This window comes from Rhinatrema bivittatum, chromosome 16 (assembly GCF_901001135.1).
Source record: "Rhinatrema bivittatum chromosome 16, aRhiBiv1.1, whole genome shotgun sequence".
NCBI classification, from domain to species: domain Eukaryota; kingdom Metazoa; phylum Chordata; class Amphibia; order Gymnophiona; family Rhinatrematidae; genus Rhinatrema; species Rhinatrema bivittatum.
The window spans coordinates 44,340,990-44,357,527 of NC_042630.1; the positions used below are offsets into that span (position 1 = coordinate 44,340,990).

A 16,538-nucleotide genomic window follows, 5' to 3' on the forward strand; every position below is an offset into this window, starting at 1 on the left:
TATGGAAAAAGAAGTCCAGCATGTTTCTGGGCTAAGGAGAAACATAGGATGTAGTGGTCAAACAGGATTTATCATTCAACAAATAATTAATGATATCTTTTTGTCATATTATAAACCAAGTTAAAGTTAAGTTGCACTGATGGCTGCTATTTCAATAGATGTTGGAAGAAGTTTGATAGGGCAGAGAGGTATTATCTGTTTTAGTTCCTGAAATGGCTGTGAATTGGGAAATTATTTCATGGATCTGGTTAAAATTGTCTACACCTACTCAAGAGCAAGCCTTTGGTTAAATAACACTTATTAACGATGTTTGAACTTGGTAGGGGAAGGTTGCACTATTATTGACCATAATGTTAGGGCCTTTGATGAGTCATTTACAAGTATAAGAAAGTATAAAATTTGGGAGATCTGAAAGTTTTCAGTGTATGCAAATGATCTGTCAATCTATTTGTCTAATGCTAAAGAATCTCTCTCACATTTGCTCAAGATTATTCAGCAGTACTCAAGAATGGATTTTCCCATTGAATGTCTCATTTATAGCTGTAATCTGGGTTCAATTTCAGTTGTACCCTGAGGGTATCCAATACCATGGTGCCACTTGTTGAGCAGATATAGATGAGAGGATGTTAATCAATAAAAAAATACTTGAAGGAAGAATTCCATTGAGTTAGTGTTTGTCTTCTATTTTTAGATGGGGAGAATAGGAATAATAAAAGTATATTCTCTTACATGCTTCCAATTCTTATTTCATTATCATTTTACAAACATTTGGATGACATCCTTTTCTAATTCTTTAAGGAAAGATTTAATTTTGCTAAATGCTTATGGTAATGTTATGAATATTTTCTATTGTATGTTGCTTAGAGCTTCGACAGTAAGCAACTAATAAATACCCCAAAGTAAATAAGTAAATAAAGAAATAAAGAAATAAAATCATAAGTAAAAAGGCAAGACTTGCGTTGAATACATTTAAATTATGAAGTAGCAAAGGGGGAATAATTTTTCTGGACAATCATTGATGAAGACGTTTTGTGATCAAAGAGAAATTTGATTTTTGTTGGACTTTGGAATTAAATTCATTTGTTTAATTGGAATGTTTCAGGTCATATTAAATGCTTTTGTCTGTAAGTATGGAATGTTAATGGCAGGAAAACTAAACAGGAGTTTGGTAATCTTCAGATTCATGTGTAAAAGGTTTATCCATTGGACTGTGTCTCAGGAAGTGGCAGTTAAATTGTAAAGGAGATTGGAGGAAAACCTAAACATGCCATTCAGAAATCCATTTTAAATTTTGAGGCAAAAGACATTTAACGTATGTGCCTAACCCTCTGAAAATCTACCCCAGTGTGTTTAAATTCCATAAAGTGGGACATAATAAGCGCCTCCATTTTTTTGGGGTTCAAATAAATTTTGTGCTCAATTAAACATTAGGGATGTGAATCGTTTTTTGATTTAAAATATCGTCCGATATATTTTAAATCGTCAAAAATCGTTAGGGCCACGATACAATAACAATTCCCCCGATTTATCGTCAAAAAATCGTAAATCGGGGGAAGGGGGAGGGGAAGGGGGAGGGCAGGAAAACCGGCACACTAAAACACCCTAAAACCCACCCCCGACCCTTTAAATTTAATCCCCCCCCTCCCGAACCCCCCCCCCAAATGCCTTAAATTACCTGGGGGTCCAGCGCAAAATGGCGCCGGCCATAGACCAACACGATTTGACTGCAGGAGGTCGTTCCGGACCCCCGCTGGACTTTTGGCAAGTCTTGTGGGGGTCAGGAGGCCCCCCCAAGCTGGCCAAAAGTCCCTGGGGGTCCGGGAGCGATCTCCTTCCGCGAATCGTTTTTCCGTACGGAAACATTCCACTTCCCAGACTAACTGGGTTGCTGCAAAGCAATGCCAGGTTCTTTTCAGGATGACACAGTAACAGTTTCCTGGCAGACTGACCCATGCACAAAAAGGCTGTCAGTCATCTTGGCCATCGCAAAACAGTACCAGGAAGTGCAAATCTGCTGGCAAACTAAGACCAGGGTGGCCCAGACAGTGCCCAAACCCTGACCATGCTCAGAAAATGTTATATCAGGTGGCTCCATTCCCCTCCCTAACTAAAATGCTTCCTTCAGCTACAGGTAATCCATCCCATACTTTGACAATTCATACAGAACATGTAATAAAAGATTACATAGAATTATCACCTTGGCTACCTATATTTTTTTGTACTTCACTAGACAATTGTGACTATTTAAACTAAGAGGGTATCTTTCAACAATTCCCCCTGACCCTATATAGGTGCATGAATGGCCACAAGGATATCTACAGTTTTTTTATCTCCTGTGCACATCAAGTATGCACAAACACTTATGTCTAACTTCTAATATATGCAATTATGATTTCTTATGCATGAATATCTGCAACACATTTAAAGCCTGTACTTTTCCTATTTGAAAAAAATATGCACGTATATTTTTTGCAGGAAACAAATGTGACTTGTGCATGGAAATTGGTATAATGTAAGAGGTGCACATGAAAGTTAAATCGCCAGTTTGCCTATATCTTAACAGTCCTTCTCCATGTCACCAAGACCCTTCTAGCTCTTCGCGCTGAACTGCACAGATCAGAACTTCCACCCAAAAAATAGTAGACAATTGCACAAGACAATTAGCAGGTGTAAAATTATGTGACAGGGATGGTAACTTTCAAACTGGTGCATGGGTGCACTTTGGTGCCTTTGCATCAGTGCATGCCAGATATGTGGACATTTTATATTATAAAATAGCCTGGCCACCCGCACAAGTGCACCTAATTTTAAGTGGGCATGCACAAATCCTGCTTCTACAACTTAAGTTGTTCACCCACGCCATTACCAGTTTTACCAGTTTATCCACCAGTTCACCCAGTTAAGAGCTTAGAGCCTCCAAACTCAACTAGTTTAATAGCATTCACTCCCCCCAGTTAGTCCAGACCCTTAAAGCCTCTCAGATATGGCTTTCTTTCTTTTTCTTTAAAACATATACCACCTCCAAAGCAGACGTAAACTTACACGACACTAGACCTGGGTGCGTGCCTAGGCGTGTAACTATCTGAATGCACATCTCTTGGCCTCCCCCTGGATACCCATGCCCCACCCAGACTCCACACAGACCACACCCCCTTTTGAAATGGAGTGAGATGTGTGTGCAGTGGAAGATATGTGCGTATCTGCGTGGCTTTTACAATATGGTGGGTGTGCGCAAGTCTGACTTGTGCACACATCCTCTAATTGATGCGCGCACCAGGGGGTAGATTTTCAAACCGCGCGATTTGGCCTACTTTTGCTGGCGCATCAGGCGCAAGCAAAAGTACGCTGGATTTTAGTAGATACGCGCGGAGCCGCGCGTATCCACTAAAATCCGGGATCGGCGCGTGCAAGACTATGGATTCTGTATAGCCGGCGCGCGCGCCGAGCCACGCAGCCTACCTCCGTTCCCTCCGAGGCCGCTCTGAAATCGGAGCGGCCTCGGAGGGAACTTTCTTTTGCCCTCCCCTCACCTTCCCCTCCCTTCCCCTACCTAACCCACCCGCCCGGCCCTGTCTAAACCCCATCCTTACCTTTGTACGCTGGGGGCGGGTACGGAGGGCGCGGCCATGCCCCCGGACCGCCCCGGGCCGTAACCACGTCCCGTACCCGCCCCCAAAATGCTGCCGACATGCCCCCTAAATGCCGCGATGACCGGGCCCGCCCCCCCGACACGCCCCCCTCAGAAAACCCCGGGACTTACGCGAGTCCCGGGGCTCTGCGCGCGCTGGTAGGCCTATGTAAAATAGGCTCACCGGCGCGCAGGGCCCTGCTCGCCTAAATCCGCCCGGATTTGGGCGGATTTAGGCGAGCAGGGCTCTTAAAATCCGCCCCCAGGATTTTAAGCTTCACCTTTAAGTTGCCAAATGTACCGGCATCTCTCATAAAATAGTGCACCTCCTGGCCATGGCCCATAGCCCCTAAACCACCCCTTTTTTTGTTCATGTAAAAGGGTATGCAAGACCAAATATATGCACGTACTTTTCATGTATCTAATAAGCATGTATATTGCGTACAAGCTACGTGTGTGCATATATGATAATTTTATGCACATGTATTTATTTATTTTTATTTTATTTATAGAGTTTTATATACCGTCATTCGGTATTGCCATCACAGTGATTTGTATGCTTCCATTAAGTTAACAATCATACGGAATATGATATGTACATTGTAGTATTAGTGAAGTCATGGGGTAGTTAATAGGGATGTGCAGACAAAAGGTTTATGTTCATAAGTCCATAAGTCAAAGGTGAGGGTCAATTTCGGTCAATATGGACATATGTAGAATTCCATAAGTTGAGGCTATGTCCATACGTGCACCGGTTCCCTAAATACAAATTTAAACCCCTCACCCTCCTTAATCCCCCCCAAGACTTACCAAAACTCCCTGGTGGTCCAGCGGGGAGTCAGGACGCCATTCCTGTATTCCTTTGCGAGGAGCACCTGACGTCGGCGTCACATCGGAGTGACGCGGACGTCACGTGATTCACCGCGCGTCCGCTCCGGGACCCTCGTTGGACCCAACCGGAACTTTTGGCCAGCTTGGGGGGGCCTCCTGACCAGCTTGGGGGGGTCAGGAGGCCCCCCCAAGCTGGTTGGAGTGACGTCGGCGTCACTCCGACGTGACGCCGACGTTACGTGCTCCTCGCAAAGGAATACAGGAATGGCGTCCTGACTCCCCGCTGGACCACCACGGAGTTTTGGTAAGTCTTGGGGGGGGGATTAAGGAGGGTGAGGGGTTTAAATTTTTATTTAGGATCAACGATCGCGATTTCCAACTTATTCAACATAGCTATGTTGAATAAGTTGGAAATCGCGATCGTTGCGTCTCATCACTTTTTTAAGTTAAAAAAAAAAAAAAGTTGCGTTTTACATATGCGTTCAAAATGAATGCACACCCCTAGTAGTTAACATATTAATAGCGATATAACAGAGCGTTGGTTAGGAAGTAGATTTACAGAGTAAAGTTGGTTTAACAACGGTTTACTAGCTTCCTTTTAGTTAATGATCTTACAGAAGGTGTTAGGCATGTTGTCATAAAAGTGAAAACATGAAAGTTTAAAACATTTGCTTCTTGTAGAACTCAATTCATGTATCTTAAGCAATGTTCACCTAAGGAGGGAAGGTGGGAGAAAAACTCTGCTGCAATGTGGGAGGCAGGAAGATGTCACTATCAGCCTCTTTTAGCCCCCACACTGCTCTCCTCCCACCCCTCCTGCTCTATCTATTTTTAAATTGATCAGTCAAGTCACAAGCACAAATGAGGACGGTATGCCTGCATCTTTTTTCCAGCATAAGGCATAGGAGATCCGGCAAAGTTAGGTTCAACATGACATGCAGCTGGCATACTCAGATGTTAGGTACCATGGACAGCCAGCCTGAGCACATCAAGCCATGCAACCCAAAAGTGAAGTCCACTTGCCACCCAGGATGCATGGGAGGTGCTCAATCCTGCTGTGTGGCCAGCTCCAGCCCTCCCACCCCATGAGCTGCCAGGAGTGTGGTGGAAGAGCAGTGGGATGGCTCTGCAATCCAGGGCAGCCTGAAGGTAGGCCCAGGGTTTCCTCTCTTCACCCCCACTCCCCAGCAGTGCAGGGGTGCAGAGCTGGACATGTATACTGCTTCAACTTTTACCATATCAAGGACCCAAGGTCAACACAACTTCCAGAAATTCTTTAAAACTAAATATTCTCATAAGCAATACAAACAAAACAAGACAAAGTTAACTAAAACTGAGAAGTTTAGTTGATTAATTTTTGTGTTCCCATGTCTGGGAGGTCCCTCGTCACCACAATCAGGTCCCAGATGCTTTGACACTCTTTATTACCTGGCTGATGCGAATTCCATCTTTGAGGGAAAACCAACTGCTCCACTACCGCGTACTGTAAGTCACTTCAAACTTGCTTGTTACAAGTTTTTTTTTTGTGTGTGATTAAGCTACATAATTGAATTTAATTTAGCTGTACTGTTCAAGGAGAATTTCTTTTTGATAAAAAAAATATTAATTTGGTATACCATACTTTAATCTTACTGAAAGTGAGTAGGATATGCATTATAAGGACTGGTTATTTATACGTTCAGCTAGCACAAGGACTAGGGGATATGCCAAGAATTAACAGATATAAGATTTAAAACAAGTTGTATAAAATATTTCTTTACTCAACACACACGTAAGCTATACATTGTTTGCTTAAATATGTGATCTATGCACCTGTTTCTTGGAACCTTTTAATCTTTTGCATACTATGCCTTCTCCTTGTTGATTTCACCTCTCTTGTTCTTTCTTTTCTTCCTTCTCCCCCTCTCCTGTTCTTTGTATTTTCTCATAGTTATATGTAAACCAATATGATGTACCCACGAATACCAGTATAAAAAAAGCTGTTAAATGAATACATTTAGCATAGCCGAGCTCAGAAAAATGTTTTGGTAATTTCCTGGATGAAAAGTCCATGAACAATAAGACCTGGGGGAAAAACAACATTTATCCCTGGAAGTGGACAACAAGGATTGACTTTAATCTGTGGGGTCTGCTGGGTATCTCCTAGAGATCTGGATTGGTCACTATCAGAGTTCAGGATGACTTGATGATCCCTTTGATCTGACCCAGCTTGATTCTTCTTGTGTTATTGTTCTCTTCTAAGTATTAGACAGACCCCATAAAATGTGAACAATAAACCAGGATCCATACTGAGAATGCATTTATATACATTTATATGCATTCTGACCTCAGATCAGAAGTACAGAGTGAACTAAAAACCATTACTGGATTCACTGCATTTGAAAATTAAAGGTTTATTTTATTTCCTGATATTGAACTGTTACTGTAATCAAATCTAGGACCATGATTTCAGATTCACTTCTCATTAAAACAGAAAGCAAGTGTATTTTGGTTTTTTTTTAATAGAAGTTGAAATTAAGTATTTAATGTACGTGATGTAAAAAAAGAGATCCCTACATGTATCATAAACCATGTGTTCTGGTTTATTCATCTCTCTGCCTATCTCTACTTGAGAAGTTGTATCAGTCTATGGGTTTTTGGTTTTTTTTGCTCATCTGAGCCCCCTTCTACATGTTCTCACAGCAAAATTTGCCTTGATGGACTTTTAATTAAATCGGGTTTGAATTTACCAAATGTATTAAGGTGAAATCAGAAAAAATAATTCTCATGATTTAAGCAAATCTACTACTTGCTAATATTTAACAGCAATGTTATCCCGTCACAGATAATGTCACCATTGTACAGAGTGGAGAGCAGAGCTAAAACAGGAATCTGAGCTGAGCTAATCTTATATCTGAGGAAAAAATGGTTTATGTTTATTCTGATATTCATCCAAAGAGCCAAAGGTGTGAGTATGAATGTCTGACTCATGCTGCATCTCTCCTTTTCTTCTCATAAAGCTCCTGCCCAACCTGCAGTCTGTGACTGAGGAAGAACTGACAGCTTGAACAAATGCAGAGTGAAGAAGTAAGTCAATTCCAGATTACTTTAATCGTTAGAGTGCTTTTAATATATAAATATGGACTGAATTCTCTAGTCCAGTCACTAGTAAAACATTGTCAGTACTGGAAGCATTGTGTAGACTAAGAAGTCAGACTCAACAGAAGCAAAATTGAACTTGACTCATATTTTTATAGATTTAAAACTTAATGCAGGGTCCATAAGTTAGCAAAAATAAATTGTTCTTTGGGTGGTGGTTTACAGCTGACAAATGTTAAAGGGTTTGTATATTTGGAATTAGGTAGGGAGCTAGGGTTTAATATTGAAGAGTAAAAAAAGGGGTGATCTTGAGGTTCAGAAAAAGAGTTATTGTTTTGACATTTTCAGTAGGAAGTGTTATGTATTTTGGTACAGTATCTAAAACATTAAATGTTGTATATGCACAGTAATGTGTTTCTTGCGACAACTAAGTTTTAAGGCCAATTTTCAAAATGAATTTGTGCATATAATGGCTACATAAGGGTTAAGAGGGCCATTTGGAAATTACGCTCTCCCCCATGTGCTGGAAAGAACATAAGATATGCCATACTGGGACAGACCAAGGGTCCATCAAGCCTGTGTCCAATAGTGGCCAGTCAAGTTACAAGTACCTGGCAAGTACACAAACATTAATGGGTAGGTTTTACAAAATTACGCACACGCATACTTTTGTTCACTCACTAAGCGCAAACAAGAAAACGCGGGATTTGAATATATAAGTGTGTAGCCACACGTATCTGTTAAAATCCGGGATCAGCATGCGCAAGGCTGAGCAAAATCAGCAGCCTGCGTGTGCCAAGCCGCACAGCTAGCCTTCATTCCCTCCGCTCCGAAATTGGAGCGGCTTCGGAGGGAACTTTCCTTCCTCCTCCCCCCCACCTTCCCCTCCCTTCCCATCCCTTCCCCTACCTAACCCACCCTCCCAGCCCTATCTAACCTCCCCTACCTTTATTCCAGAAGTTACACCTGCTTGAGGCAGGCGTAACTCGCGTGAACGGGCCGGCTGCTGGTGCGCTATGTCCCGGTCCTGGGGCTAGTCCGGAAGCCACAGTCATGCCCCCGGAATGCCCCCGGGCTGGAACCATGCGTGTGGCCCCGCCCCGGATCACCCCTGGATGATGCGCCGCTGTGACACGCCTCCCGACACGCCCCCGGCACGCCCCCCCAAGGAAAGCCCTGGGACTTACGCGCGTCCCGGGGCTTATGCGCACCGCCGATCCTATGCAAGATAGGCTTAGTGCACGCAAGGGGGGAGGGGGGGGGGGTTGGGATAGGTTTTTGCGCATAACCCTTTGAAAATCTACCCCTGAATGAATAGATCACAAACTACTAATCCTTATTGATTATTAGAATTTTTTTGCCTTCTGCTTTAGAATCTTATCCAAACCCTTTATAAACCCAGTTACACTAACTGCCATAACCACATCCTCTGGCAATGAATTCCAAAGCTTAATTTTTCATTGAGTGAAAAATATTATTTTCCAATTTCTTATTAATGCCTTGGTTTTTAGCAACTAAAACCAATGCCGGGTTTATAGGTATCAGTTTCCCTTACTGCTAGTCGGCAGCCTTGAAAACCAACGCCGGGTTTTAGCTGCGTTGGCTTTCGTGACTGCCATACGCCAGTCACGAAAAACTGTTTGGGTTTGCATTAGCAAGGATGCGCTAAGGGTCGCAAGCGACCATAGCACATCCTTGCTAATGCGACCCCTTAATTTAAATATTGCATGGTGCCCCCCCTTTGGGGCACCATGCGCGCATTAAGAGAGCAGGCGCTGACTGTTCAGCACCCACTTTCTACGGGCCTTTATTGCATCGGCCCCATTGTTCTTAAAGCAGTTCTCAGAAGCATTTTTAAGCACGTGTAATAAACCTTTCCCTTATCTGCTTCCTTAAACTTCTCTGATTCAGGCCATCACCCAGACAGACTCAAAAAGAACTCCTCTTACAAGGTTCTTTGCTCTATTCCAAAGATGGTGTTGCCATAGTTTCATGCATCCCTGCTTGAGAATGTGTTTTTGATATGTCCCGGTCAGAGGGGTGAGGACCTCTAGAGGGATGTTGGATTGCTCTGATTGGAGAGAGGAACACAAGTGACTCCTGGAAATTCCCTGAAATCAACTGATAAAGTGAAGAGCTGCATAAACTGATACAGTGATGAAAATATTCTTTTTGTTTCTAGTCTCCGACTATTGTGCCTTTCCTATAAATTGGCAGAAAAAGTTCTTGTTGTTTGTGAAAGATCCCCAGCAGATGTAATGTTGGGGATGCTTCCAATCTGATGATCTAGCAGGGGTGCACATCTGAGATCATGGAACTGATTCAGGATTATTGATTGGATATCACGATAAATCTCCTATTGAACTGACTTTATGGGTAGGAGAGTACACACAGTGTAAGCAGAAGAAGGCAATGTACTGGGTCCGATTATGGGCCCATCAAACCCAGCATCCTGTTTCAAGCAATAGCTAGCTAATCCAGGTCACAAGTGCCTGGCAAGATCCCAGTTGATAGCTCACCTGCTGCTAACACTCAGGGAGAAGTAAGGGCTTTCTTCTAGTCTGTCTGCTTAATAACAGTTTATAGACTTCTCCAGGAACTTGTCTAAACCTTTTATAAACCCAACTTTGCTTACTAAGTTTAATTGTGATTTTGGCAGGTACTTGTAACATGGATTGGCCACTGTTGGAAATATGATGTTAGGCTTGATGGACATTTGATCTGACCCAGTATAGCAACTTCTTATGTTCTTATGTGGAGTGAAAAAGAATTTTCTCTAATTTGTTTTAAATGTGTTGTCTCATGGGGATCCAGAGGACATGCATTGTTAGGTGGGTTCAGAGAGGCACTTCCATAGATGTGACTTGGACAGGATCAAGAACCAGCATGTTTGGTTTTATTCTGTTTTGTTTCATTTAATTAGAAAAAAAATACGCAAAGAAAACGAAGAAAAAAAAAACAAAAGCAAAAAATTTAGAATAAACAAGTAAAAATTAAACTTCCTTTCAGGCCTTGCCCTGTCTTTCCCACCCTCCTCAGACCCCTATATCCCATCCCTGGCATCCCTTTGTCACCAGCTTGAGGGCAGTCATGACATTTTTAAAGGGGACATGATGGCAGGAGGACGTGGACATTAGACCTTCCCTTTGGACCTACGAGCCCCAAGGGTAGGGTAAGTGGTGGCCAGGAAATTCCACAGCCCTGGAAGTATTTTAAGGGCAGGAGTGGGGGCATCAAATGAGCCTAGGGAGAAACTGGCTGGTACTACTTCAGCCTAACTAGGTAGACCCAGGCCCTGGGTTGTCTTTGTGTGATGGGAGAGGGGGATGAAGGGCCTCAGGGAGGCTGTCTACTTATTTTTGATTCCCAAAAACAAAAATATCTGAAACGTTTAGGGTATTTTTGTACAAGACAATATTTGGCTTGGATTTGTAATTCATATAAAATAAATTCACATCACAAATGTGTATTCCAACCAAATGTTGGATTTAGACTCCTTTATGGATGCAAGACACCTACCTTAATAGGAAAAATTAAAATTCATATTCTGTGTTTTATAATGAAACGACGTGGGAGGGGGAAAGGTCAGAAACATGCAAAATTGATGTATTTTGTGTCTTTATTCATTCTCCAGCCTCCCTCAGAAATCAGAGACATGAGCTCTTCTATCCTTCTATTGCTTTAGATTTCCAGGCCCATTAATTCATTAACTGTGAACTACTTCAGCTCTTGCAAACTCTGTCCAAGATACTGATTCTGAGGACTGCGTCTTCACCAGCACCATAAGTTTTACTCTGCTCTTCCTCCTCCTGGCTATGCCTCATTTGGTGGGAGGGAACCTGCAAAGGCTGCATAATGATAAATGATATAAAACCAGTATCTGCTGCTTTTGATGAATTTGAGAAGAATCAAATGACTGAGTGGTTATTAACACTGGTAGCCATACACATGACTGGGACTACCTGTATAGTGAAAAATGTATCATTCATTAAACTGCAATGCTTTAATCTCTTTCTTTATATCCTAACAGATTCTGGACACTGAAACAATGGAAAAGGAGAATAAGACATGGAAAACAGGATTCATTATTCTGGGCTTTAATAAACATTCACATGAGGAAATCTTAATTTATGTAATAGTTTTTCCAGCGTTTTTAATTGCTATTCTGGGAAACCTTGGATTTTTAACCTTAATGTGGTCTGACCATAATCTCCAAAAACCCATGTACTTCTTCCTCAGCAACCTGTCCTTCATAGATATCTGTAATACTGCAGTCGCTCCTTCAACAATGCTTCAAAGTCTCATAAAAGGGAAAATACTAATTTCCTTCTCTCTATGTATGACACAGCTTTACTGTTTTGCAATATTAACAAGTACTGAGTTCTACCTTCTCACTGCCATGGCCTATGACCGCTATGTAGCAATCTGCAACCCTTTGCGATACCCACTCATGATGAATAAAAGGATCTGCATCATACTGGTGACGGTTTCATGGATAGCTGGCAGTCTGGGTGAAGTTCTTCCAGTAGTTTGGATATCTCAGTTCTCTTATTGTGGCTCCAATGAGATTAACCATTTCTTCTGTGACTCCAATGCACTGCTAAAACTCTCCTGTAGTGATACTCGCAACCTTGAAATACTAACACTTTCTGAAGGAATATTTGTGGCTTTTATCCCATTTCTTCTAATTCTGTCATCTTATATCTTTATCATTGTAGCCATCCTGAAAATTCATTCTTCCGATGGGCGATGCAAGACCTTCTCCACTTCCTTCTCTCATCTTACAGTGGTTCTTCTGTTCTATGGGTCAATTATGTGCGTCTACATGAGGCCAAGTTCAATGCAATCCCCAGAGCAAGACAAAATGTTTGCCCTCCTCTACACAGTGCTCATCCCCATGCTAAATCCTCTGATTTACAGTCTGAGAAATCGAGAATTAAATAATGCCTTCCAAAAATTCATCAATAAAAAATAATAATATGATAGGAAAAATATGAAAGTCTGCAAGGAACTAGTACTACGTTGGTGTTTCTTAGTTATTTCAATAATGAAGTGTAATTTACTGTAAAAATTAAGAAAAACTGCTAAAAGATTAATCAAATCCTAGCTTGATTTTTCTTCATTTGGGTTGTTGCTTGCTTGTGTATTTATTTAAGGGTGAATTTTAAAAGCCCTACGCATGGCTAATCCAGGAGATACGAGTGTGACTGGGAGGCATGTGGGGCGCGCGGATTTTAAGATACCCGCAGCTACGCACTTATCTCCCTGTATGCGAATACTGAAGGTTTCACGAAAAAAGGGTGGGTCTGGGCAGTGCATGGGTGGGCTGGGACAGCTCCAGCAAGTCAGTGTCACTCAGAAGCGTGTGCCGGGATTGGACAACTGTGTAACTTGCTGCTGCTATGGACTGCAGGTAAGTATTAAAACAAAAAAAAATATCTAGAGTAGTTAGCAGAATTTTTGGGGTCGGGGCTGGTAGGGTAAAAGGGAGGCAAGTTAGGTGGGGGCTTTAGGAAGTTCACTTCTTTACATGGGTGAACTGGGAGGAAACTGGAAAAAGGGCCTATCGCGTCAACGTGCGTACCTACTAAATTCCTCCCCTTATGCGATCAAGACAGGATCCGTGTCGATGTAAAATTGTGTACACAGGTAGCTGATTTTATAACATGTGTGCATGTTATAAAATTGGTGTGTTGATGTGTGTGCACCGGAAAACACACGCACTCTGAAAATCTACCTTTTATTTTGTATCATTGAGCATGATGGAGACCATTATCTGACTTGCATTTTCCAAACAAAAGGACAAACATGGAAAGAGAAAAGGATTAGCATAGGATAAACATTGCAGATCCCTAGATGATAAATGAAGAAATGGACTAACTTTAGGTGTTATATCTCTGCAGGGGTGTAGTCTTCATGGATCAGCTCTTACTATCGTAAGCAACTTGCTGGGCAGACTGCATGGACAAATTGGCTCTTTATCTTCTTTTATTTACTATATTACCATATGTAAGCTATTTTGAAATGATTGGACATCGCTGTGCTTTTTCCCCAACTCCAGAACATTATTATTTCTCACAAATTCTCTCAATTGCCTCAGCTATATTAGGAATCAATACTAAATCTGAAACTTAGCAATCACCCTAATTCTAGCGAGCATTGATGCTTGGACATTGGCTGATACTATAAATTGCATGTCACGATGCAATTTGTATTAAACGAAATATAAATAACAGCAAAGTCACAAATGCTTTATTACTTTGTTTTAAAGAAATCATACAACGAGGATCACTATGGGATACATTTCAGCAGTTTTTCCTGGTTAGTAACTCAATTTCTAAAACACCTACAGATTTATGTTGTTGACACTGACAAATGGCTATTTCACAACTGTCTTAACCTTAACATTTCAAAAACAGAAATAATATATCTGACCAGGATTACCTAAATTCGTTTTTGGTAATCATACAATGGCAATCTCATTATATGTACTCATCATGAAAATGCACTTTCAAAATTTAAAAAAAAAATAAAAAAGTTCCTTTGCATGCTGGGCAGGCTAAAACCCCTTCTCATCCTTCACAGTTCAGTACAATAATTGCTTTTTTCTGGTATTGATTTCTGCATCTCCTTAATGTTAGGCATGCCTGATTATGCAAAGAGATGGTAACTTCCAATCTATTCCTTTAGGGCAGGATTTTAAATGCCCTGTGTGCATATATCTGGCCGGATTTACGCGCGCAGGGCACTCGCGCGCCGGTGCGCCTATTTTGTATAGGCGCGCGCAGAGCCCCGGGATGCGCATAAGTCCCGGGGCTTCGTAAAAGGGGTGGGGAGGGGTGTGTCCGGGGGCGTGTCCAGGGTCAGGGGGCGGTTTGGGGCAGGACCGGGGGCGTGGCACCGGCCCAGGGGCATGGTCAAGGCCTCCGGACCAGCCCCTGGGTCGGGTGATGGCGCGCCAGCAGCCCGCTGGCGCACGCAGATTTACATCTGCTTTCAGCAGGCGTAAATCTGGCAACAAAGGTAGGGGGGGTTTAGATAGTGCAGGGGGGTGGGTTAGGTAGGGGAAGGTGGGGGGAGGGCAAAGGAAAGTTTCTCCTCCTCCTCAGCATTTAAAATCTGGCCCTAAAGGAATAGATTGGAAGTTACCATCTCTTTGCATAACCACTATGACAGCGATCGGCGCCATTTTGAGTATTGGCGGGACGGCAATTTTGAGTCTCAAAATGGCGGCGATCGGCGCCATTTTGAATATTGGGATCGGACGGACGGCGTGAAAGGAGGTCGCTCCCGAACCCCCGCTGGACTTTTGCCCCCCCAAGCTGGTCCCTATGGGTCCAGCGGGGGTCCCTGAGTGACCTGCCGTCCGACGCCAGGACTCAAAATGGCGCTGATAGCCTTTGCCCATACTATGTCACAGGGGCTACCGGTGCCATTGGACAGCCCCTGTCACATGGTAGGAGCACAAGATGGCGCTGATGGCCATGTGACAGGGGCTGACCAATGGCACCATAGCCCCTGTGACAAAGGCTATCGGCGCCATTATGAAACTAGCACCGAGGGTCTGAGTGAGTTCCCGGCCCCCACCGCTGGACCACCAGGGAGTTTTGGTAAGTATTGGGGGGGGTCAGGAGGGTGGGGGGTTGTAGTTAATTTAGTAGTAACGTATTTACAGATCGACAACTTATTGAATTCTCCATACTTCCGCATGAAACGGAATTGACCCCCCCACGAATATGGATCGCGTACGCAATGAAAACTTTTTGCCTGCACATCCCAACTCCGGGGCACCACCGCTCCCTTGACCCTTGGTCGCATAGGGTCACACCTAAGTCCCAGAGGCCTGGGTCCCTACAGGCTCCTCCTGGGGGGAGCTCAGGCTTCCAGGGTTGAAACTTCCTTCGGAACACCTCTTCAGTGCCGCCTCCCAGCTGCGACTCCCACTGTGGGTCCCCACAGTACAACACCTGCCGTCTCAGCTGGCCGAAGGGTCCACCACCCTAACAGGGCTAGCCAATGCCACTTTCACCTTTTTCATTTTGAAAACATTTTGAAACAAAACAGGAAATGTTGACAAAAGCAAAATTCAATCAACTCTATACTGCAGACTTTTAATAAAAGTTTGTAATTGATTCAGCTTTTGCCTTATCAAACAGCCAATTTATGTTCACATTCTTTAAAAGTAAACACCCTCAACCTCAAGGTAAACTTGAAAAAAAAAGTTATTCATATCTCAGTTTAATTGACTGAGTTACTCTCGCTCTGTGAATTCCCTGCTTTCCAATGATCAGGTCCCAAATGCTTTGACCATCTTTATAACTGCTGATTCATTATTAGCATTTGAGAAGCAGCTACTGCTCATCACATGAACGCACACTGTAAGTCAATTCAAAGTGATATATTTATTTATTATCTGTGAATTGCTTTTAATTTGTATAAGTAGATTTCATTTATGTGCATAGCTCACTGACAGGGAATACATTCTTAGAAGGCAAAAGTACTGATAAAATAACTTGCTATAGACCAGCTTAACATCATTTGTAGTCAGTATATACTAGGTATTATTAAACTAATATTATATATCATTTTCCAAAAGTAAAATTGCATTTTCTAATATATTTGATAATTATTCATACTGCATGGACCTACAAGAGGCTAAATTTCAACTGAATTTATATTGGACATGCATCTCTTAGGAAAATTAAATCCAAAGCCTAGAGTAAAGCACAAATCATTTCCAGCATTCAAGGGGTGTGATTTTGATTGTTTTTGCAATTTTGAATGGTTATTGCGATCAAAATCTAGAATCATGATTTCAAAATCTTATTATTAAAACTTATACGGTAATTTTCAAACCAGCGCATGGGCACACATTTGCGTGCATGATTCAGCCTGCACCCAGGGATGCGGATATTTTTTAATTTGCATATGAATATGCGTGCATGTTATAAAATAGCCTGGCCATGTACACATACGCCCCAAATTTTAAATGGCTCAGGCA

The 16,538-nt window shown here is 42.4% G+C and overlaps 1 protein-coding gene across 1 annotated transcript; it reads left to right on the plus strand.

Annotated features, from left to right (window-relative positions):
• Positions 1-11,936: 11,936 nt before the first annotated feature.
• LOC115077566 (olfactory receptor 1019-like) lies at positions 11,937-12,512 on the plus strand. Its single transcript, XM_029579860.1, has one exon. The coding sequence runs from the start codon at positions 11,937-11,939 to the stop codon at positions 12,510-12,512; it is 576 nt and encodes a 191-aa protein (XP_029435720.1).
• The last annotated feature ends 4,026 nt before the right edge of the window (positions 12,513-16,538 follow it).